The sequence below is a fragment of the Hyperolius riggenbachi genome, chromosome 7 (genome assembly GCF_040937935.1).
Source record: "Hyperolius riggenbachi isolate aHypRig1 chromosome 7, aHypRig1.pri, whole genome shotgun sequence".
In the NCBI taxonomy this organism is placed as follows: domain Eukaryota; kingdom Metazoa; phylum Chordata; class Amphibia; order Anura; family Hyperoliidae; genus Hyperolius; species Hyperolius riggenbachi.
The window spans coordinates 299,301,831-299,323,997 of NC_090652.1; the positions used below are offsets into that span (position 1 = coordinate 299,301,831).

The 22,167-nt window shown below is 43.1% G+C and overlaps 1 protein-coding gene and 1 long non-coding RNA gene across 3 annotated transcripts in view; one reads left to right on the forward strand and one right to left on the reverse strand.

Moving 5' to 3' along the window:
- Window positions 1–1,966: 1,966 nt before the first annotated feature.
- PLCD4 (phospholipase C delta 4) overlaps window positions 1,967–22,167 on the reverse strand; it is a 94,669-nt gene continuing 74,468 nt past the window's right edge. For both annotated transcript variants that reach the window (XM_068246048.1, XM_068246046.1), the window contains 7 exons: window positions 21,479–21,631; window positions 20,690–20,846; window positions 16,454–16,570; window positions 12,435–12,613; window positions 9,232–9,367; window positions 6,896–7,045; window positions 1,967–2,426 (listed from right to left, as the gene is read on the reverse strand). In XM_068246048.1, coding sequence (XP_068102149.1) covers window positions 2,311–2,426; window positions 6,896–7,045; window positions 9,232–9,367; window positions 12,435–12,613; window positions 16,454–16,570; window positions 20,690–20,846; window positions 21,479–21,631 — 1,008 coding nt within the window. In that variant the 3' untranslated portion in view covers window positions 1,967–2,310. The remainder of the gene's footprint in view (window positions 2,427–6,895; window positions 7,046–9,231; window positions 9,368–12,434; window positions 12,614–16,453; window positions 16,571–20,689; window positions 20,847–21,478; window positions 21,632–22,167) is intronic.
- On the forward strand, window positions 6,544–12,450 carry LOC137525170 (uncharacterized). Its single transcript, XR_011022879.1, has 3 exons — window positions 6,544–6,618; window positions 8,655–8,696; window positions 12,411–12,450. It is a non-coding gene; the product is annotated as an uncharacterized lncRNA (long non-coding RNA).

The following is a 22,167-nucleotide window of genomic DNA, read 5'->3' on the forward strand; positions in this document are numbered from 1 at the left end:
AAGTGTGTATGATGATCTGCAGATCTCATAGACTATGAATGCATTTTGCAGGAATGGATTTTTTGCAGGAACAGATCTTTTGCAGATAATGATCTTTTGAGTGTGTACAGCATCTGTGTGTGCAGCATCTTGCAAAGATTTCTGTCTGATGGGGAGTGCAGCTCCATAGAATAGACTGTAGAGTATGGCTCTCATACTACATGAAGGGGGTAAAATTGGTCTGTGATCTTTCATTTTCCAAAGACTTTTATCTCAAGTGTGTATGAAGCATTATAATACCAGTTGCCTGGCAGTACGGCTGATCCTCTGCCTCTAAAAAGCCTGGTACACACACTCAATTTTGATTGGTCAATTTTACCACCTTCATGTTGTATGAGGGTCAACAGATTTTGAAACGGTATGAGCAGATTTTGTAGGTAAATTCTCACACTGCATGGAAGTGGTAAAATTGACTGGCCAATTAAACGTGAAGGTGTTTACCAGGCTTTATATTTTAACTACAGATCAGAACAAGCATGCAGCGGCAGATCAGATGTTTCTGACAAAAATCTGACAAGAATAGCCACATGCTTGTTTCAGGTGTGTGATTCAGACACTACTATAGCCAGAAATCAGCAGGACTGCCAGGCAACTGGTATTGGTAAAATGGAAATAAAGATGGCAGCCTCCATATACCTCTCACTTTAGGGTCCCTTTAAATTGCAGTGGAAAGGAGTTCTTTGGCCAGCAGATGGGAGGTGAATTGAGCAGTTTAGTATCTCATGCAAAATAGGCCATAGGTGGCCATGCACTGTACCATTTTTTTATATTCCTTTTCAATTGAAGAATTTCAAGACATTTTTCTGATTGTTTGTAACATTTGAAAAATGTGACCAATGTGTCACAAAAATGTAAATTTTTTCCCCAGTGATGGAAAAAAAAGATTGAAAAAAATCAGGTTTGCAAATCAAGAAATTGATAATTGATTTATACATTGTGTTCTAAAAAAAAAAAAAAAAACTGGTCAGAAATTTCACTATTTCCATGAAATTTTCTCACTTGCTTAGAAACAAAACCTTTTGATTTTTATGTGCAACCAATCGCTTTGCGTGTTTTTTTTGTTTTTGTTTCTTTTTCTGTAAAATCAGATCTTTTTTTATTGTTCCAAAGACTATGGTCTGATGTGTGTACCCACCTTTACTGTGAACGAGTCCTTACAGTAGAAAATTGCTCTAAAAAGCTCTAAACAGAGCAATTTTTCAAAGTGTTTTTTGCCCAGAGCTGTTCACTTCCAGATCAAAGTTTACGAGAACTACAAAATCACTAGAGCCAAACACGCCAAAATCGCTAAGCATACATAGGAAATCGCTAGGCATACATAGGAAATCGCTAGGCATACATAGGAAATCGCTAGGCATACATAGGAAATCGCTAGGCATACATAGGAAATCGCTAGGCGTACATAGGAAATCGCTAGGCGTACATAGGAAATCGCTAGGCATACATAGGAAATCGCTAGGCATACATAGGAAATCGCTAGGCATACATAGGAAATCGCTAAGCATACATAGGAAATCGCTAGGCGTACATAGGAAATCGCTAGGCGTACATAGGAAATCGCTAGGCGTACATAGGAAATCGCTAGGCGTACATAGGAAATCGCTAGGCACATCCCAAGAATCACTACTGCAAATCGCTTCAAGAATTGCTAAGCAATTACGCTTAGTGTTTTTTGGTGTACACTAGGCCTAAGTTGAATTACTGAAGTAAACGGACTTTTGCACAATATTCAAGTTTCACATGTATATACGGCTGTAGTATGGATATTAAGGACCAATCGAATTCCACCTTGGCCTGATTTGACTGCTCCATTTTTTAAGCTGCACACATTTGCATACAGAATTTGCATAAACCTGCAGCAACTCAGAATTATTTAAATCTCATAGGCAATCCCTATAAATCTGAAAAACAAATAAGAACACTCCACTTTTAGATCAGAGAAATCCAGTAGTGTTTAATACTTCATGGTGTCTTGTAATGCAAGATCAGTAACACTGTTCATACTGCAGGGGGCAGCGTTATTCATTCATCATCTGTTTTCCGCTATCGGCAGTTAACGTAGACAGTAGAATAGCACCAGAATATACACCTGTACAATAAATAGTAAGTATAAAATAGCTACACATATTTATACATTTATAATATATACAACTTAGCGTTCTGCAGGGATGTGCAAAATACAGCCGGACGGACAGCGGTAAAGCCAGGCTCTCAGGGCTGGCACTGAGGCTGTGCATAGGAGACGAGCCCACCAGGGGGCAGCAGACAGCGTCACACCTCCGTGCCCTGCATAGCCCGTGCCACCTCTGTGATACGGATAAACACGAATAGCGAAGCCGGGGGAATCTTCATGCCGTCCCTGGAGAGGAGGTGGACGTGGCGGTAGCCTGACGGGAAAAACAAATATTACTGTTACTGATAAGATTTGAATTTCATAGTAAATTTTGAAAATTCCATTTTATTTGGGAAAAATGCTATAAATATTCAACTGTTGCACAAGTCTGTTTGTTATTTAAAGAGGAACTGTAACCAAGGATTGAATTTAATCACAATCGGTAGCTGATACCCCCTTTCCCATGAGAAATCTTTACCTTTTCTCAAATAGATCATCAGGGGAGTCTGATATTGTGGTGAAACCCCTCCCACTGTGTGATGTCAGGACCTAGGACCTCACTGACCATCTCTGCTCAACACAAAGCCATCACATGACCCCGCCCACCTCCTCCCTCTACTGCGAAGGTCTTTCCGTTAGCTGCGAATCGCTGCTGTAGTCCATACATGATACTGAATGTGGAATTGCAGCCTATTGATTTTATAGGGCCAAATCCGAAACACGCGAAGGGAAGAATTTTGATGCGCACTGCAGTTTTCCGCAGTACACATCTGAATCGCCATAGCCGTGCATGGCGAATTCGCATCAGCACGGATGCCGTGTCTGTTTTGGTAACACTCTTGGCAGGCAAATGGAAATGTGCCCTAAGAGAGATTTAGGCTGGGTTCACACCATGCTGAAGCAGTACTGTATCCATAGTAACGGATGTGCTGCACTCCTGGCAGGGTCTGTGATAGTACCCATGGCCGCTCCAGAGAGGAGGCAATTAAGTGAGGAGCAATACAATCCACTGTTTAGAAAAAAATGTGTTGTCAATTTTTTCCGCAGTAATCTACAACAGAACAGGTCAATGTGAATTAGAGCACAGAAAATTCCTGCTGACTTTGGCCTGTCAGTTTTTTTAGTCCGCTGCTGGGTCCATCAAAATGCAAAGCAGCGAGCTAGGCCAACACTGAAGCTACAATTCTGCAGTCTAATTCAGTTCTGTGCTCAGAAGAGACTACCTGGTCTCCCCTCCCAGCTCCTCCCTGACTGCTTCCTGTGGCTGATGATAAATAGGGGAAGGAGTTTGAACGGAACACTAACCTCATTCCCGTCAGTATCTGAAATTAGCAATTCAACCCTAGCCAGGTAATAAAAGAATCAATAATACAAAAATAATGTATGTGCAATGCAGAAAACCTTGCGCATTGCCAACTGGGATATACTAGCAAAAAACCTGCCTGTTTCGCAATGGGCACTAGGCAACGTGCCATCCACAGTCGTGTTGCATGCGCATGCCTGCGACCTCACGTGCGCATGGCTGTGACCCCCGCACACACGCGGCGCCTGTCATGACCACTGCCCTAAGCCCGCCTAAGGCTGAGTGCCACACTTGCGTGGCAGCCACCTCTGACACACTGACACAGGAGGATGCAGTGGCACAGAAATGATTACCTCACTAGTAGTGACCTTAGCCCATTTAAAAACGGGCTAGTTCTGTCAGTAATCCGCCGTGCACGCGCACGCCGCCAGCCGCCACAATGGATGGTGGAGCAGGTTTTGTTACTGGCAGAGAAGTGTAAGGATTGTGCACTAGTGATCCTGCTCTTGCCAGCTGGCTCCCTGATGTTTCCGTGCCCCCCATCCCCCGCAACGTGGTGTACAGAGTGCGCTGCTCAAGGCTATCTGTGTCCCCTGGCTTGTGGAGCAAAGCAAGCAAGCAAGCAAAGTTTTGGCGGTGCAATGATCAGGATTCTTGCTGTGTGGCAATCACTGTCTCATATCTATGATGGCATCTAGTTGTGTCTTGGGAAACAGCTGTATCATCCTTGGGGTACCGCTGTCTTTGGGTAGAGGGGATGACTTGTACGGGGGGCACATCTGGCTATGGGGAGGGGGGTTGACTTGTACTGGGGGAACATCTGGCTGCTGTGGAGGGGGCTATGTTAGGGAGGGGCTTATACACAAGTCAATCACTTTTTCCTGGGTTCTGAGGTAAAAGTGGGTACCTCGGCTTATACGTGGGTCAGCTTATTTGCGAGTATATAGGATTCCATACAATGGGAATTAATGACCAAATGCCTAAAATATGCTGCAGAAGAAAGCTAAATATTTGTGCCTTAAAGAGACACTGAAGCGAAAAAAAATATATGATATAGTGAATTGGTTGTGTACTACGAATAATTACTATAAGATTAGCAGCAAAGAAAATATCCTCATATTTTTATTTTCAGGTATACAGTGTTTTTTCTAACATTGCATCATTCTATAATATGTGCAGATTACACAACACGCATTCAAAATGATTCTTTCAGAGCAGTCTATGAACTAATGACCTCTCCTCTGGCAGAGAAAAAGTAATTAGTTCACTTACAGTTGAGATAATAAAAGTCAGATAACAGCCCTGTCCAAGACTTTGAAAGTCGTAGAGCTTAATGGCTTGTTTGCATAGAGATAACAACTAGAGTTTCTTAACTCTTCCTGTACTGGAAACAATTAGGCTGCATTTCCACCTTTGCGGTGCGAATCGTCGCGGAAAAAATTCGCATGCGGATGCGAAATTCGCGTGCGGGTCCATGCGAATTTTCATGCGTATTCGCACATGAATTCGCATGGATGATGATGCATGTGAATTTAACCATGGCAGTGCTGGTATGCTTTTCCATTGTTTCTATGCGAATTTGCATGAAAATTCGCATGAAAATTCGCATACCCAAACCTCATGCGAATTTCCTATTAAATACATTGTATGCGATTCGCATAGCGGTATGCGGCATGTGAATTCTGATGGCTCTGGCATGCAAATTTTTCTGCACAGAAAAACGCAAAGGAATCCTGACAAGTGGAAACAGTCCCATTCACTTGTATTGCTATGCGAATTTATTCGCGATAGTGGAAATGAGCCCTTAGACTGATATATCTGATCTTAATGTTTTATTTCTTAGCTGTACTACACATACAAACCATAATATCATCATTTTTTTTTCGCTTCAGTGTCTCTTTAAATATTGTTAAGTTCCCATGAACTAATGGACTGAAGTCAGTCTCGTTTTTTACCATAGGCACACTGGGCAGATGCAGTAGGGGGCACCAGAGGGCTAGTCTTAGCACACCGTGTACTATAGAATTCTCAAACACATAACAATTATATTGCAGGTGCTGTTATTGTGCTAACTACGCTGCAATTATTTTAGATGTGGTCTGTACAGTCTAAGGGCCTTTTTCCACTACCCTGCGATTTGCAATTTGATTCTGATTGCAAATCGCAAGGTACATTAAACTAATGGAAACTGCAGGAGCAATTTCCATTAGTGCGATCCGATTGCGATGCGATTTTGCTCCAAGCGCAATCGTCGTCCTGCCGCGTTTTGGATGCGATTGAGCTCTACTATACTGAGTATAGTATGCAATCGCATGGTGGAAATAGAAACGCGATTGCGTTTGCGATCGCATTTCATAGTGGAAAAGAGCCGCAAGGCTGTACTTCAACAGTATAGTATTTGCATACAGTGGCTACACATCCCTCATATATCAATTATAGGAAGGTGTTTTTTTTGTGGGTTTGGTGAGTTTGGGACGGTGAGATACAACTGGCCAGTTAATAATTTGTGTATACGTTATAGAATTGTATTAAGAAACATCATTTCTGTATATAACTTGTCTGTTATTGTTATCTGTAAAAGTCAATAAGGACCAGTTCACACTTGTTTTATAATGTATGCGTGGGATACGTTTTTAAAGCTCTGCAGAAATGCAGGAAGTGGATCCTATGTTAAAAATAGGACCCGCTCCCACTCGTGCAGATACACGTATCGCACACGGATCCATGTTGCACGGAATTAAGACGTTGCAGAGAGTCCGGATTTGACACGTTTTCCTGGACTGGTCAGGAAAACGTGTCCAATGTAAACCTGTGGGAATGGACACTGTCCGCTCTCACTAGGCTGGTCGCCGCATCGGCATCACCCGTTTTAGTCACATCCAGGCTACCGCCGTGAAGTAATACTGACGTGTCCCGCCGCCCATCGTCGCCGCTCGGTCCCTTCTAAAGAGACCAGTAGTTGGGGATTCTCCATTGAGCTGCAACAGGCCAATGGGAATCCTTAGCAACAGGGAGAATTCTCATTAGTTCATGTTGGACTAATGAGAATGCTCCCTGTTGCTAGGGAGACTTAGCCTGTGGCAGCCTATGGACAGCCATGCTTCTGCTGGCCCCCGGGTTGCTGAAGGGACCGGGTGGGGGACGAACAGTGGCGGTGATACAGGTGAGCGGTGATGCGTACAGACCAAGATAGCAACGCTGCGGACACGGAGCGGACGCGAATGATTTGCGCAGAGCGGATGCAGAATGGACAGAACACATCCGCCTGTTTCCGTTCTGCATTCGCACAAGTGTGGACCGAGCCTGACAGAGGCTATGACATTTCTGATCACATTGCCTGGGGCAATAGAATGACTAGAATCAGCCCCAGCTGCGGTGACATGGCTGCTTGTAATGGAAACTGGGAAAATCCCCATAGAAATCACTTAGCAGCTGCTCACCTGACTTGACGCTCTTGAAGGGCAGCGTGTATTGTCCAACAAAGTCATTCCTGGACGTCTTGTCGTAGTCCTCCACCTCAAACCTCACCAGAGCCAGCTCAGGGACATGGATTTTAAACTGCAGCCTTTCGTTCCACATGGGGTTAAATCCTTTAAATATGGAGAGAAAAATAAGGACAAGAGTGGACAACCAGGATTGCATAGTGTATGGCCATTTTTTAGATTGCTAAAGTTGGCCAGCTACGTTAGACGACACCTGAAGTAAGAGGAATATGGAGGCTGACATATTTATTTAAACAATGCACATTGCCTGGCTATCCTGCTGATCATCTGTCTCATACTTTTAGCAGTAGACCCTGAACAAGCATGCAACAGATCAGGTGTTTCTGACAAGATTAGTCACATGTTAGTTTAAGGCCTTATTCACAGTGGGACGTTGCGAAGATACATTATAAAGTCTTATAATGCAGCTTACCGCACTGCAATGCTAATCCTATGGGATGTTTACAGTGCGAGGTTAGTGTTGCATTGTAACGTGTAGCGTTATGGTAAAACACTACTGCAGCGCATTACCTCTAAACGCACACGTTACCAGGTACAGGGAAGCATACTTTTCATTGACTGTATGCTTTACTGTACCTACTGTATGCAACGGTAATGCAGCGTTAATGTGCGTTACCCCTTTTTTCTGTTGCATTGTAATGCTGCGTCGTGACTTTAACGTCGCTTTACAACGCACCGTCCCTCATTGAATAAGCCCTCAGGTGTGTGATTCAGACACTACTGATGCATGAAAGATCAGCAGGGCTGCCAGGAAACTGGTATTGTTTAAAAGGAAATAAATATGGCAGCCTACAAATTCTTGTCACTTTAGGTTCCCTTAAAGAGACTCTGAAGCGAGAATAAATCTCGCTTCAGAGCTCATAGTTAGCAGGGGCACGTGTGCCCCTGCTAAACCGCTGCTATAGCGCCGCTAAACGGGGGTCCCTTCACCCCCAAACCCCCCACTGTGACACTTGGTCATGGACTTGGTCGCTCCTGGAGGCAAGGCTAACGGCTGCAGCCCTGCCTCCATTCACGTCTATCAGCCGCGCATCGCCACCTCTCCCCCGCCCCTCTCAGTGAAGAAAGACTGAGAGGGGCGGGGGAGAGGCGGAGATTCGCGCTGACAGACGCGCGTGGGGCAGGGCTGCGGCGGTTAGCCCTGCCCCAACCAGGAAGCGCTCCCCCGCATTACGGAGGGGATTTGGAGGGACAGGGACCCCCGTTAAGCCGCGGGATAGCGGCGGTTTAGCAGGGGCACACGTGCGTGCCCCTGCTATCTATGAGGTCTGAAGCGAGATTTATTCTCGCTTCAGACTCTCTTTAATGTTTCATTTGTATCCTGCGTGTGAGCACACGTTATCCTGTAGGACTCATTGCCTGCTGACAAGTGGCATAGAACTCTGACATAACATTCAATAAAAATGTGTTTTCCTACTTATTACCCATACCGTTACCACATTTGATTTTTTGCTCAAGTAATATTGCCTGTTTACAAATTACAAGGTCCCAAAGTACAGTTTATCTGCTCTGAAAGCTGCCACTGCATTTTATTGCATGGCTGATGTAATGATATATTAAAATCTATCTAGTGATCACTTCTCAACTGCACACATACTAGAAGTAGAGAGAGCTCAGATTTAGTAAATATATGTGTAAATGTATGTGACAAAGGAATGTAAAAAGATAATGTTATCATCTCTTTGGTTGTTGCCAGAAGCTTTCCACTGAAGCAAGGAGCTTTCCACTGAAGAACAAGGTACTGTATTTAACTGTTTGAATGCTGTTCTGCTACATTTTGTTTGTGGTAGTAGGCTTAAAAAGACACTGAAGCAAAAATAAATAAATATATACAGTATATGATATAATGAATTGGTTGTGTGGTACGGATAATTACTAGAAGATTAGTAGCAAAGAAAATAATCGCATATTTTTATTTTTAGTTATATAGTGTTTTTTAATAACATTGCATCATTCTCTAATATTTGCAGTTTACACACTACTCAGCATTCTAAGCGGGTACTTGACAGTTGAGATAACAAGCTTTAGAAGACAGAGCTCCCTGCGACGAAATTCGTGGAGCTCAATGGCTTTTTTTCATAGAGAACAACTGGAGTTTCTTAACTCTTCCTGTTCCTGTACTGGAAACAATATTAGACTCATATCTCTGCTCCTAATGTTTTATTTCTTAGCTGTACTACACATGCAAATCATTATATCATTTTTTTTTTCCGCTTCAGTGTCTCTTTAAGACTGTAAATAATAATTGAGACAGAAGATTCCGCGGAGCTCACCATTATTATCTATGTATTTGGTCTCCTGTCTCGCCTGGTCCATGGGAACGCCAAAGATCTCCACTCTCACCAGAGGATCAACGATGGAGCCCTCTTTACCGTTCTCCACCTTCGGCAGCTGCTGGGCGCTGATCACCTGCACACAATGACATCATTTTAACGGGACGCAAAGAGGGATGGTTAATGAGATGCAAATAGTCAAGTTGATGCAGGATTATGTACATTTTTATGCAAATGTAGGCAGCTTTAAAATGGCCCAATGAAATCCAGCCAAATTTGATTAGACCATTTTCAAGCTGCATACATTTCTATACAACATTTGCATAATTCTGCAAAAACTCAGAACTACAATATTTTAGGACCAGAAGACTCTCCAGACCATTACAGGACTAGAAGCAGGGGAAAACAAAATGGTGCTTCCATGGTGCATGGGAGTCTTGTGCATGTTTTCCCCCCATCCTCCACAATTATTATGTCCCCCCTGTACCTCTTGTAACCCCCTTGTACCTCTTGTGCCCCCCTTGTACCTCTTGTGACCCCCTTGTACCTCTTGTGACCCCCTTTGTACCTCTTGTAACCCCCTTGTACCTCTTGTAACCCCCTTGTACCTCTTGTGACCCCCTTGTACCTCTTGTGACCCCCTTGTACCTCTTGTGACCCCCTTTGTACCTCTTGTAACCCCCTTGTACCTCTTGTAACCCCCTTTGTACCTCTTGTAACCCCCTTGTACCTCTTGTGACCCCCTTGTACCTCTTGTAACCCCCTTGTACCTCTTGTGACCCCCTTGTACCTCTTGTAACCCCCTTTGTACCTCTTGTGACCCCCTTGTACCTCTTGTGACCCCCTTGTACCTCTTGTGACCCCCTTTGTACCTCTTGTAACCCCTTTGTACCTCTTGTAACCCCCTTTGTACCTCTTGTAACCCCCTTTGTACCTCTTGTAACCCCCTTGTACCTCTTGTGACCCCCTTGTACCTCTTGTAACCCCCTTTGTACCTCTTGTGACCCCCTTGTACCTCTTGTGACCCCCTTGTACCTCTTGTAACCCCCTTTGTACCTCTAGTAACCCCTTTGTACCTCTTGTAACCCCCTTTGTACCTCTTGTAACCCCCTTGTACCTCTTGTGACCCCCTTGTACCTCTTGTAACTCCCTTGTACCTCTTGTAACCCCCTTTGTACCTCTTGTAACCCCCTTTGTACCTCTTGTAACCCCCTTATACCTCTTGTGACCCCCTTGTACCTCTTGTGACACTAGTGACAGTTGGCCAATGAGACAGGAAGGGGTGGGCACTGTCACGGAATAGCCGTGAGAAACGCAGGCCAATCGGGAGGATTCACGCAGTCCATTTTCTGATCACTTCCTGGTTAGATTTGCACAGTCATTGCAGCGAACAGAATGACATCCCTTCTTTTAAAAGTCTCTTTTTACCAAATGGCAGGAAGCCTTCAGCAGAGTGTCCCAGGCACCCAGCTGTGCTAAGGGCCCATCCATCAGATGAAGTCCGATAAGTAGCCTGACAGAACCAATTTAGAGGAAGGAGAGTGAGGCTCCTCAGCCCCGATCTCAGCAGGGAAGCCGACACGTAGCCTGCTGTCCTAGCTTCAAAGAGCCCTTCACCTAGACATGACCTGCTGTAACTCCTAGATGTATATAATAATCCATAAACTGCTATATTTGTCATATTTCCTGTGTTACAAGGCTGGCAGGCCATCCAAACTCACAGAGCGTGCCGGGCTTTGCCTGGCGATGGTACTGAGAAAGTTTCAGAACATTCTGAGGTGAGGGCTGTCAGTTAGGCAGTTTGAAAGTGCCCTGGTGATACCACAGAGGTCCCACCCCTCATGCTTGGTATCAGGGGGCTGGGTAAATCGTGACGGACCTGAAAATGTTAGTAAATCTGCCCTGACCTGTACGGTTCTGTGAGATAGAGCCCATATATGGCTAGATATGATTTTTGGTCCCCAGGAAAGTGGGAGGACTCATCTCATGTTCTAAGAGGGTGTGTGGTTCCTGCCCTCACTCCCTCCTACTGGATCAGGGGTATAAGAATGGCAGAGGACCCAAAATCAATGTCCTCCACTTTGAACATCATCCTGATTACATCCTTGCCAGCTTGAGGATATGCTGGCATCTGGCTTGTTTGGACTTTGACACTGAGTCCTCCACTCTGAAACCAAGGACTTTGCATTTCTTTCCCAGAAAGGACATATTTCCATGAACCTAAGTATTTTCTCCTTCCTTTTATTTTCATACTGGCTACTAATGTTTCTATAATTGCTGATTTTAATGATCTTCTGTATATATTAATTATTTATGTTGCATTTGTAATAAACGACGCTACCGTCATTTATTCGTTCAGCTACCCTATTATTCAGCCGCACAAACTGAACCCTGGTTTCTGAAGAGTCGCTACTATTGTTGCTAGCTAGACAGAATAGAGTGTGTTTAACCGTTTTATTTGCAGGTCTAAAATCAGCCAGTCAGTGGGCTCCTCTGTCCCATGGTAACAGAGGTGGTGTCAGTTATACCCTGAAATAGTGTGTAAGTTGTATTACCGTAACTCACAGGCTCCCTTCTAGCCGGTCTGCTGCCAAAATTCCAGCGGTTTCTGCGCACCGATTGCGACCACAGATTGCATGGTCTGTGTGCTGAAACTGATTGGAAGGCATTGTGCGGTCCGGCCACTAGGGGCCCTGTGACAAGCACAATTTATCATTTAGGCCTGCTGCTCACTCCATAAACAGTTAGACACAGGTTTATTTTAAAGAGGTACTACAGTGACATATAACAGAATGCAGTAAATTATTCAGAATACCCACTTTAAAAGGTAATTTTCCTGGTTTAAACATCAGAAACACTTCCTATAACTATATATTGTTGTATATTGGTATGTAACCCCACTTAGGCTGTGTAGCTAGGCAGAGTTCCCCTTATAGAGCAGTCTGGGGGACCATGTATTCTTTTCACTGGCTTTAAACGTTTCCGTTTAAAAAAAAAAACATTCCACAGAGCTGCGCCTGACAGGACTAAAGATATTGCCACCTGTGATAAATTTCTGTGATAGATTTTACAATGGGCAAACAATGACTAAGTAAATGTATAAATGAATATTGTAAAAAAAATAAGCAATTTTATTCATAACATTATTTTCACTACAGTTCTTATTTATGGTCTTCCAGCCAAGCATCAGTAAGATATATTACCAGTATGGAGAGGATGACCGGTGAATACCCGGCGGTGTCTTGCGGCAGGTCTGGGTTGAAGTTGGTGTCTACGCTTCTCATGAAGGCAGGCTTTAGGACGTAGCCGCAACGAGCGTTTTGCTGGAAGAGTCCATCGTTTAAATCCATCTCCACCCCGGCAGTCTGGAAATTCAGCGCCACTAAAGAGAGAGATATGAACGCTAAGTGGTGATGATACCATTCAATGCCAAATACAGGCGTGCAGAGCAGGTGGATATGAACTGCTGGCCTATCGATGTCCACCTTCACTATTATCTGTCTTCTTGGCCTCTCCTATAGCTGGGCAATGTTTTGTCTCCTTTTGTATTTTGTTGTTATTCTTTATCATTTGATGCTTTAGGTATTCTACAGTTATTTATTTTTTAATTCCACCCATTTCTTGGCTTGGAGGACACACAGGATTCCAGGTTATCCCATGTAATGAGCTAGGAGCTGATTCCATTGCCACAGTGCGTGGTCCTAAATCAAGGACTACAAGGTAAAAGACTAAGAACTACTGACAGTAGAGATGGCTCAAACTTTAGATTTTGGGTTCGTGAACTGCAAACGCGAACTTCAACAAAAGTTTGAGTTTGTGCAAACCAGGCAAACCGCCATAGACTTCAATAGGCAAGGCGAATTTTAAAACGTACAGGGACTATTTCTGGCCACAAAAGTGATGGAAAAGTTGTTTCAATGGGTCTAACACCTGGAGGGGGGCATGGCGGAGGGGGATACACGCCAAAAGTCCCGAGGAAAATTACATATTTGGCGCAGAGTAGGGTTACAATCCCTAAAGGGCAGAAATCACATTGCATTGCTAAACTGGAGGCATAAAGTGCTTTAAAACATCTTGCATGTGTATACATCGATCAGGTAGTGTAATTAATGTACTGCTTCACACTGACAGACCAAACTCACTGTTTAACGCACTACAAACAGCTGTTTGTGTTGTGACAGCCATGCTGGACTGGTGCGCACGTTGGCGAGAGTGCAGGCGATGGCAGTTTTCCAGCCCATATGGTCGGGCTGAAGTAGCTCAATAACAGAACAACAGTGACTGTTCAGCTGATCGAATTTGGTCAGTTAACAATGAAGCAACGACCTTATTATCTTGGGTGTGCCCCTCCAACACACTCATATAGGTCATTGCTTCATTGTGATATGCAAGCCCCTTCACCGCAGCAAGGTAACAACCTGTATGCAGTGTGTAACCCACACAGATATCAATAACAGATACAGTTGCAAGCTAAGCACAGCTTATGATAGACAGTGTGCTGGCTTGCTTTCAATATAGATAGAAGCGTATAGTAGAACTACACAGCCCAGCAATGACTGTGGCCGGTCTGTATGCAGTGTGACCAGTGTCTCATATACAAAAAAAAACAAATAGAAAAATATGAGCCCTCAAAAGGGCTTTTGTTTTGGGGTGCTTTCAGCAATCAGCAATAAACAGAAGCGCCTAGCTAACTGTCCCTGTCTCTGCAGCAATGTCTCTCCCTTCCACTCACTACAGCAGCAGCACCAGACTGAGAACATGGTTGGCACTGCTGTGTTTTTATAGGTGGGGCGGGGATCCGTGGGTGAGTGTGGCCTGATTGGCTGCCATGTGTCTGCTGACTGTGATGTAGGGCGTCAAAGTTTAGCCCAATAACGAGGTATAGGGGGCGGATCGAACTGCACTATCTGTTTGCTACCCGCTGCGAACAGCTGATGTTCGGGCCATCTCTAATAGACAGAAATAAGGAAATTGGGACAGAATTCGAAAAAGTCAATAAAACGCTGATAATTCTGGCCTGCATGCAAATTGAATCCAGATGGTATGCAAATTGCAACTGGCCAATCAAAATCGATGGGAAATGCATTTGATCGGCCCGGTCCCAAGCTGCCTACAGTGTGACTAATTCTGTCTGCAAGCTGTAATTATTGGCATCTTATTGACCCTCTCCATACAGAAAGGTTTCTGCTAGAAGGAAAACAAATAAATAAATAAAACGAGAAGCAATTTCTTCACAGAACTTAGTATTGATACTGACTGTTTCAGAAAAGCAGAGAATCTGTAGAGAGCAAAGAAAACAAAGAGTCTTTAAAGAAAGAAGAAAACCGAGGATCTGTCAAGAGTATAGAGCAAAGAAAACCGAGAATCTGTCAAGAGTGAAAAAAACAGAGTCTTTAAAGAGTGAAGTAAAAAAAAACCTAAAATCTGTGAAAAGTGAAGAAAACAGAAAATCTGTAAAGAGTGAAGAAAACAAAGAGTCTTTAAAGAAAGAAGAAAACCTAGGATCTGTCAAGAATAAAGAGTGAAGAAAACAGAGAATCTGTAAAAAGTGAAGAAAAGCAGAGAACCTGTACAGAGCAAAGAAAACAAAGAGTCTTTAAAGAGTGAAAAAAACAAGAATCTGTGAAAAGTGAAGAAAACTAAATAATCTGTTATGAGTGCAAAAAAAAAAAAAAATAAACAAATCTGTAAGGGGTGAAGAAAAGCAGAGAATTTATGAAAAGCAAAAAAAAAACCTGAGAATTTGTAAAGCACAAAGAAAAGCAGTTAATCTGTAAGGAGTGAAGAAAATAAAAAAATGTGTCAAGAGTGAAGAAAAGCAGAGACTCTGTAAGGAGTGAAGAAAACTGAATTTGTAAAGAGTGAAGAAAAGCTGGAAATCTGTAAAGGGTGAAGGAAACTCAGAATCTGTCAAGAGTAATGAGTGAAGAAAACCTAGAATCTGTGAAGGAAATCCAATAATCTGTAAAGAGTGAAGAAAATTGAGAAAAAAAAAATCTGAGTGAAGAAAAGTAGAGGATATGTAAAGAGTGAAGAAAACAGAACATTTGTAAAGAGTGAAGAAAACAGAGAATATGTACAGAGTGAATTAATCTGTAAAGAGCGAGGAAAAGAAGAGAATCTGTAAGGCATGAAGAAACAGAGAATCTGTAAAGAATGAAGCATGAAGTAAACATAGAATTTGTAAAGAGTGAAGAAATCTGTAAAGAGAGAGGAAGAAAAGAATCTGTAAAGCATGAAAAAAACGAATTTGTAAAGGACGAAGAAAACAGAGAATTTGTAAAGGACGAAGAAAACAGAGAATTTGTAAAGGGTGAAGAAAACTGAGAATCTGTAAAGAGTGAAGAAAAAAAGAGAATCTGTACAGAGTGAAGAGTGAAGAAAACAGATAATTTGTAAAGAACGAAGAAAACCGAGAATCTGTAAAGAGTGAAGAAAATAAGAGAACATGTAAAGAATGAAGAGTGAAGAAAACGGGGAATTTGTAGAGTGAAGAAATTTGTAGAGAGCGAGGAAAAGTAGAAAATCTGAAAAGAATGATCAAAACTGAGAATATGTCAAGAGTAAAGAAAACAGAATTTGTAAAGAGTGAAGAAAAAAAAAGAATCTGTAAAGAGTGAAGAGTGAAGAAAACAGAGAATGTAAAGAGTGAAGAGTGAAGAAAACAGAGAATGTAAAGAGTGAAGAAAAAAAAAAGAATCTGTAAAGAGTGAAGAGTGAAGAAAACAGAGAATGTAAAGAGTGAAGGAAAAGTGTGAAGATCTTCTATTTTGGCTCATTCTTTCCTACCCAACAAATTGTTCATCTGGCATCAAAAACTATTATATATACTGTGGGTGGGGGTCAAAAGATGCCCACAGGGTGAAGGGAACCTCCTCCTAATGCAGTTGGGTCAAGTAATGCCCATGAAGCAATATATTCCTTAAGTGCTTCACTTCCCCTCTTGGCTGGTCCACCTCGAGCATTGGCAGATATATCATTGACAAAAATGGATTTAATAAAAGCTGACGATGTGTCACTGACAAATAAGGGACTCAGAATAAAAGGGGAGGGGGGGGGGCTGTAAGAGACACTTATAAATCCAATTTGCAGCACTAAAGAAACACCCTTCTATAGGACATTTAATTTGTAGGAGTCAATTGGTAAGCAGCATTCCAACGAGTGCTAGAACTAAATCTAGGCAAACAGAATAAATGCTTTGGGACTTATAATAATAACTCACCCATTTGGCATCCCACATTCCACATGTCCTGCGGGTTGTAGTTGGAAGAGTCGGTCCTGAGGCCCGTGGGGTAGACACGGGTCAGATGCGAGGCATTGTGCCGCACAAAGTCATTGCCTGCGGGGATACAACCATCTTTTATTAGAGAGCTCACTGACAGTCCAGGTGTTCAGCATCACAATGTATGTTAACATGGCAAACCCTCTCAATAAAATACAAATAATTAAGACTGTAGCTGTCTTTAAAATGATACACAATACCCTTCAGCGCTGCTCCAGTAGAGCATCCAAGAGAAGTTACTCCAAGAATCTTCCTTTAGGCTTTGGGAATTGGCTGTGACAGAGGTGCTCTGCTTGCTATAACTGAATTGCTGTTGTTTATCCCCTGCTTATTGCCTGAAGAAGTGGGCTGTGCCCGCGAAACGCATTGCATCTTTGGGGTATTTTCAATAAATGTGTATATCTATATATTTACATTCCTTGGAGTCTGCTTTAACGGAGGCGAGTCCACCACTTCCTCCCAGCAATTTTTTAAAAATTTTATGTACTTTTATCCTTCTGGCGCCTCTGTTCACCTACCAATATATTTGAGTCCACCCCAGGTGGAGGGGTGATCTACCCCCTTTCTTTCTATCTACAGAGAGCGACTTCTTAATCCTGAGTGAAGACAGGTCTAATCTCCTCACCTGCCTAATGAGTGGTTACCTAGGTGGTAACCCGTGTTTGTGAGTATTACCATCTCACTGTTTCATTTATCCAATCAATTTTGACATACTACACCATATTGGGCTCTCGATTTCTCTTCAACTTTCCTTTAGGCTTTGTTCACATTAGAGGCGTTTTTTGGAAAATCTAAGCGTGGACGTTTTTCTGAAAACACTCAGAAAGCACTTACACCATGTTGTGCTACGGTGAAGTTCAGACTAGAGCGTTCCGTGCGCTATCAGTTTTCAAAAGCGGTGCTTGAGCCATTTTAGGGCGTTTTTGCTATAATGGAAGGTATAGGAAAAACTCAAAACGCTCGCAAAAACGCTTTGTGGAGCGATTGCATTTGAGTTTTTAAGAATAAATACATTGTATTTATTCTTTTCCGGATCAAAGAGTTCACTTCCTGACTTGCGTCAGGGAGTGAATTACCCAAATGCTTGGGAAAAATGCGTTGGAAACCGCTAACCCAAAAGAAAAATCGCCCACCCAAGCGCCGGGAATCAGAAAGAAAAAACGCCTCAAAATAAGGCCACCGTGGACGGACAAGTGAGCCGAACGCAATGTGAACAATGCCTGAAAGTGGGATAACACTTAGAATTACATTTTTGCCCTAATGCATTAAACACAGTAAAAAGAAAGAATATGAAAAGGTATAAGACTGCTCTGGTGATATTTGAATGCATATTTACACCTCACTGAAGCTGACATATCCCAGCTGCAGGATAAATGATCAAAGTGACTCCTAATTAAGTCATTAGTAAGCAAATCAAGGAAAGAAAGTTATCTGCTTCCCCCCTGGATACAGCAGGAAGTTGTAATCTTTCTACCTTGTTTACACAATTTATTACACTTCCAAAACAATCTGATAATGCTGGTTGGCAAAGGCAAGCTTATCAGTAAGCAGTTTAATTAGGTAAAAGCTTGAGTTGTAACCCTTCCAGTACCTTGAAAAGCAGTCAGATGGTTTTAGCTGTGAATCTTATGCTATGTTTAACGCTTTAGTGCATAGATTTAGTACATAAATTTAAAGGGACTCCGAGCAGTGCAGAAACTATGGAAAGATGCATATCATTTTAAAGCTCTCTTTCTTATCTTTCCAATGATATATAAACCTTCGCCCTTCGCCTTTTAGTTTTCGCTATTTTCGCGATTGAAATTGCCGTGGCCGCAATTTCAATCGCGAAAATAGAGAAAACTAAAAGGCGTAGGGTGACGATTTAGGTGTCGCCAGAAAGAGGAGAAAGAGAGCTTTAAAATGATATCCATCTTTCCATAGTTACTTGTATTACACAGGGCGACTTTTTCCTAAAGTGAGCAGCTCCATTCTGCTGAATGGAGCTGCTGACACTGGGGAAAGTGTCGTCCAGTAAAATACAAGTAACTATGGAAAGATGGATATCATTTTAAAGCTCTCTTTCTCCTCTTTCTGGCGACACCTAAATCGTCACCCTACGCCTTTTAGTTTTCTCTATTTTCGTGATTGAAATCGCAGCCGCAGCAATTTCAATCGCGAAAATAGCGAAAATTAAAAGGCGTAGGGTGGCGGTTTATATATCATTGGAAAGAGGAGAAATAGAGCTTTAAAATGATATGCATCTTTCCATAGTTTCTGCACTGCTCGGAGTCCCTTTAAGTATAATACCCCAATCAAGGGAAACAATAATTATGCACGGCATAATACTGCTTGCTACTTCTCTGCCCACCACCGCACCACCACACGTGAGGAATTGTCCTTACACAGATTGGTTGTTGATCAGATCACAACAATCTGAGCTCAATATTAAGTGAGATCTCCCCTTCGTTCAAACTGCTCTCTCCTCTCTGGCTCTCTTTCCTCCGGGATCTGCTCAATTTTCATACACTAAAAAAAAGTGGTAAAAATCAAACAGGTATTGTCCTGTTACATCTTTACACCTGTCATTGCTCGACTCCTGTGTTTTGGCTCCGCCCCAACGCATTTTGTCTTCACACCAATCAGGTTCATCAGGGGCTCTATGGATGAGGACTAGTCGAGCATTCTTATAAACCTTTCTTCTCCCATTATCACAATGTTTCTTCCCACCCCTGTATTTCCTTATACATCACTTGTTCTAATACCACAGATTTACATCATATGTGCAGATACAATAAAATCAAGATAAATGAAAGTCACATACATGAAAACAAAATTCCTTAACATCATCACAGAGATAGCCTTAGTTTAAGACTGTAACTGGGTCAGTGCGCTTGTAGGAAGAAAGGCTGTGTGCTGCACGTTATGATTTTTATTATTTTCAGAAGTTTCTGAAGGATTACCGTATTTTTGGGACTATAAGATGCTCCTGACCATAAGATGCACCTGTCTTATGGTGCATCCATGGTGCTGTGGTATCTTGTGGTCCTTCTCCGCCCAATTATTATGCTCTCCTTGTACGTCTTGTGTCCCCTTTGTACCTCTTGTGTGTCCCTGTGTCTTCCTTGTATTTTTCGTGTCCTCCTTCCCAGTATCCCCGTTTCCTCCTGGTGTCTCCTGTGTCCTTCTGGTGTACCCTGTGTCCTCTTGGTGTCCTTTGGCCTCCTCTGTCCCTGTGTCCCCCTGTGACATCCTGGTCTCCCCTGTGTCCTCTGCTATCCCGTGTCTGGCACTGTTCCCCTTATCCGCTGAAACCCCCGTGTCCCCCTCTGTCTTCCTGCTCAATGCCGTGCTGTGTTCCCAAGTGCAACTTCAGCTCATAGGGAAGAGGTGCAGTAACTTGAAGTATTGTGTTTTTACTGGAGCCATTGATCTCTGGGACGGGACCATGGCTCCATCATTGGAGAGGGGGACATTGGAGAGGGAGATGGCAGAAGACATGGGGACATGGCCCCGGTGCGGTCACAACCTCTGCACCCTCTATTGCGACCCTACTGGATGTAGTGTTGGTGGCCCCACCCAGAGGCGTATCTAGAGGGGTGCAGGCATGGCATGTGCCACGGGCGCCACAGCACCATGGGCGCCATGCCTGCCACTGTGCTGCACCAGCCTGCCTGCCTCCATGCCTCCCTGTCATTCAGACATCAGATTAATGCTGTTATCTGGGAAATATGGCTACTTAAATTATGCATGTAGGGTGCACTGTGCTTAGTGTTATAACAGAGGACAGAGAGTGAAGAACGAGATATTTCCAAAAAAGTAACCTAAGCAATATCCTGAGCAAAAACACACAAGCAACCATAACACATGTACACGAGTAAATATGCTGTTCTTAGAGGGGAAGGGGGGCTCTGACTGAAGGGGGGGGGGCGCAGTTTCATTGTTTGCCATAGGCACTATACTACCCAGATACGCCCCTGGCCCCACCAAAATGTTTATCCTGGAAGAGGGGTGCTCATAGTGTCAGGGTTTTGCAGGGGGCTCAGCTGGCTCAGTTTTTTGGGGGGGCCTGCTGGCCCGGTATGCTTCTGCTTGTGAGAGTGAACCTAATCAGAGAAAGGTCAGCACTGTGTATGGCCAAGTGTTCTAGGTCAGAGGTTGGACTTCCTCTTTAAACCAGAGACCCACCCAACTCACCTGGCTCTCGCACAAGTTTCCTGGCTTTGTACTCCGTGAAGGAAGACATCTCATAGACCTTATAGCAGGGTCTGGAGTGCTTGAAGCCCTCAAACGGCACACTCTTGCAGTAGATGACGCAGTCCGAAAGCGCCTGTGAGATGCGATCTTTAGACTTCTGTTAAACAGAAAGAGATCCCACAAGTTTATATAAGCATATTGCTAAAGAGCCAGACTTTCCAAGTTCTTCTAGGAGTTATTAAGGTGGCCATATATCTCTCAACTTGGTGGCCACTCGACCATCCAATTCGATAATTATCATCGAACCGGATAAAAATTGGTAACGCAAAGAGAGGCCCCCTACAATCAGCACAAATAAAAATTCCATCATGTTTGATTAATGCTAATTAAGATTTGTGCTGCTTTCGTTTTGAAGATAAAAGCACTTATGTTATCCAAAACAACAACATCATCCAGCCTCTACACAACAACCTATGGACATGAAGCTGGCATGCCTGAGTAGTGCTGTGCATGTGCTCATTAGTGCTGCTAAAATCATCTTTCTATCCTTTATCGTTTTTGAGATATTCACGTTTTTACAAAGGTCAAAAGTACACTCAACCCCCCCCCCCCCCCAACATTGCAAAGGCTGAGTGAGCCTGAGTGAACTTTTGACCTTTATAAAAAATGGAATATCTCAAAAACTATAAAAGATAGATGATTTTTGCAGCACAAATGAGCCTTTAGGCTCACCCTGCACCCATCTCACCGTTGGCGGGAATGGGATAATATGTATGCCTCTGAACTTGCCTTTGAGGTCCTCTTCTCCTCTTCTATCTCTCCATTGTCCTCCTCCTCAGATACTTCCCGGCTTCCCATGTCCGTCTCTTTAGGCGGTTCTTCCAAACAGTTCTCCAGGCCTCCATTCTTTTTCCCCTTTAACAGGATTTTACCCTTCAGTTCCTGCACAAAGCAAAATGATGTGTGACAACAAGGGTAAAATGAACTGTAGGGTGGATGCTAGGCCAGAAACAAGGCAAGATTCTATTGTTTGTCTGGATTGTCCCATGCTGTTTGCACCTGTCGCTGACCTCTTGTTTTTTCCCCTTGGTTAGGAGCAAGCAGCCAATACTAAAAGTTGGCTCAGTGAAGCTGGCCACCCTACAATCAGCACAAATAAAAATTCCATCATGTTTGGTTAGTGCTACGTTTGTGCCCATTTGTGCTGCAAAAATTAAGATTTGTACTGCTTTCATTTTAAGGATAATAGAACGTATTATTTCCAAAACAATACCATTACCCAGCCCCCATGCAACCACCTACAGACATAAAACTGCTATGGGTGGGTAGTGCTGTGCATGTGCTCATTTGTGCTGCAAAAATCATCTTTCTATCCTTTATAGTTTTTGAGATATTCACCATTTTATAAAGGTCAAAAGTTCACTGGGCTCAATCAGTCTTTGCGATGTTATGGCGGGGAAGCTGAGAGAACTTTTGAC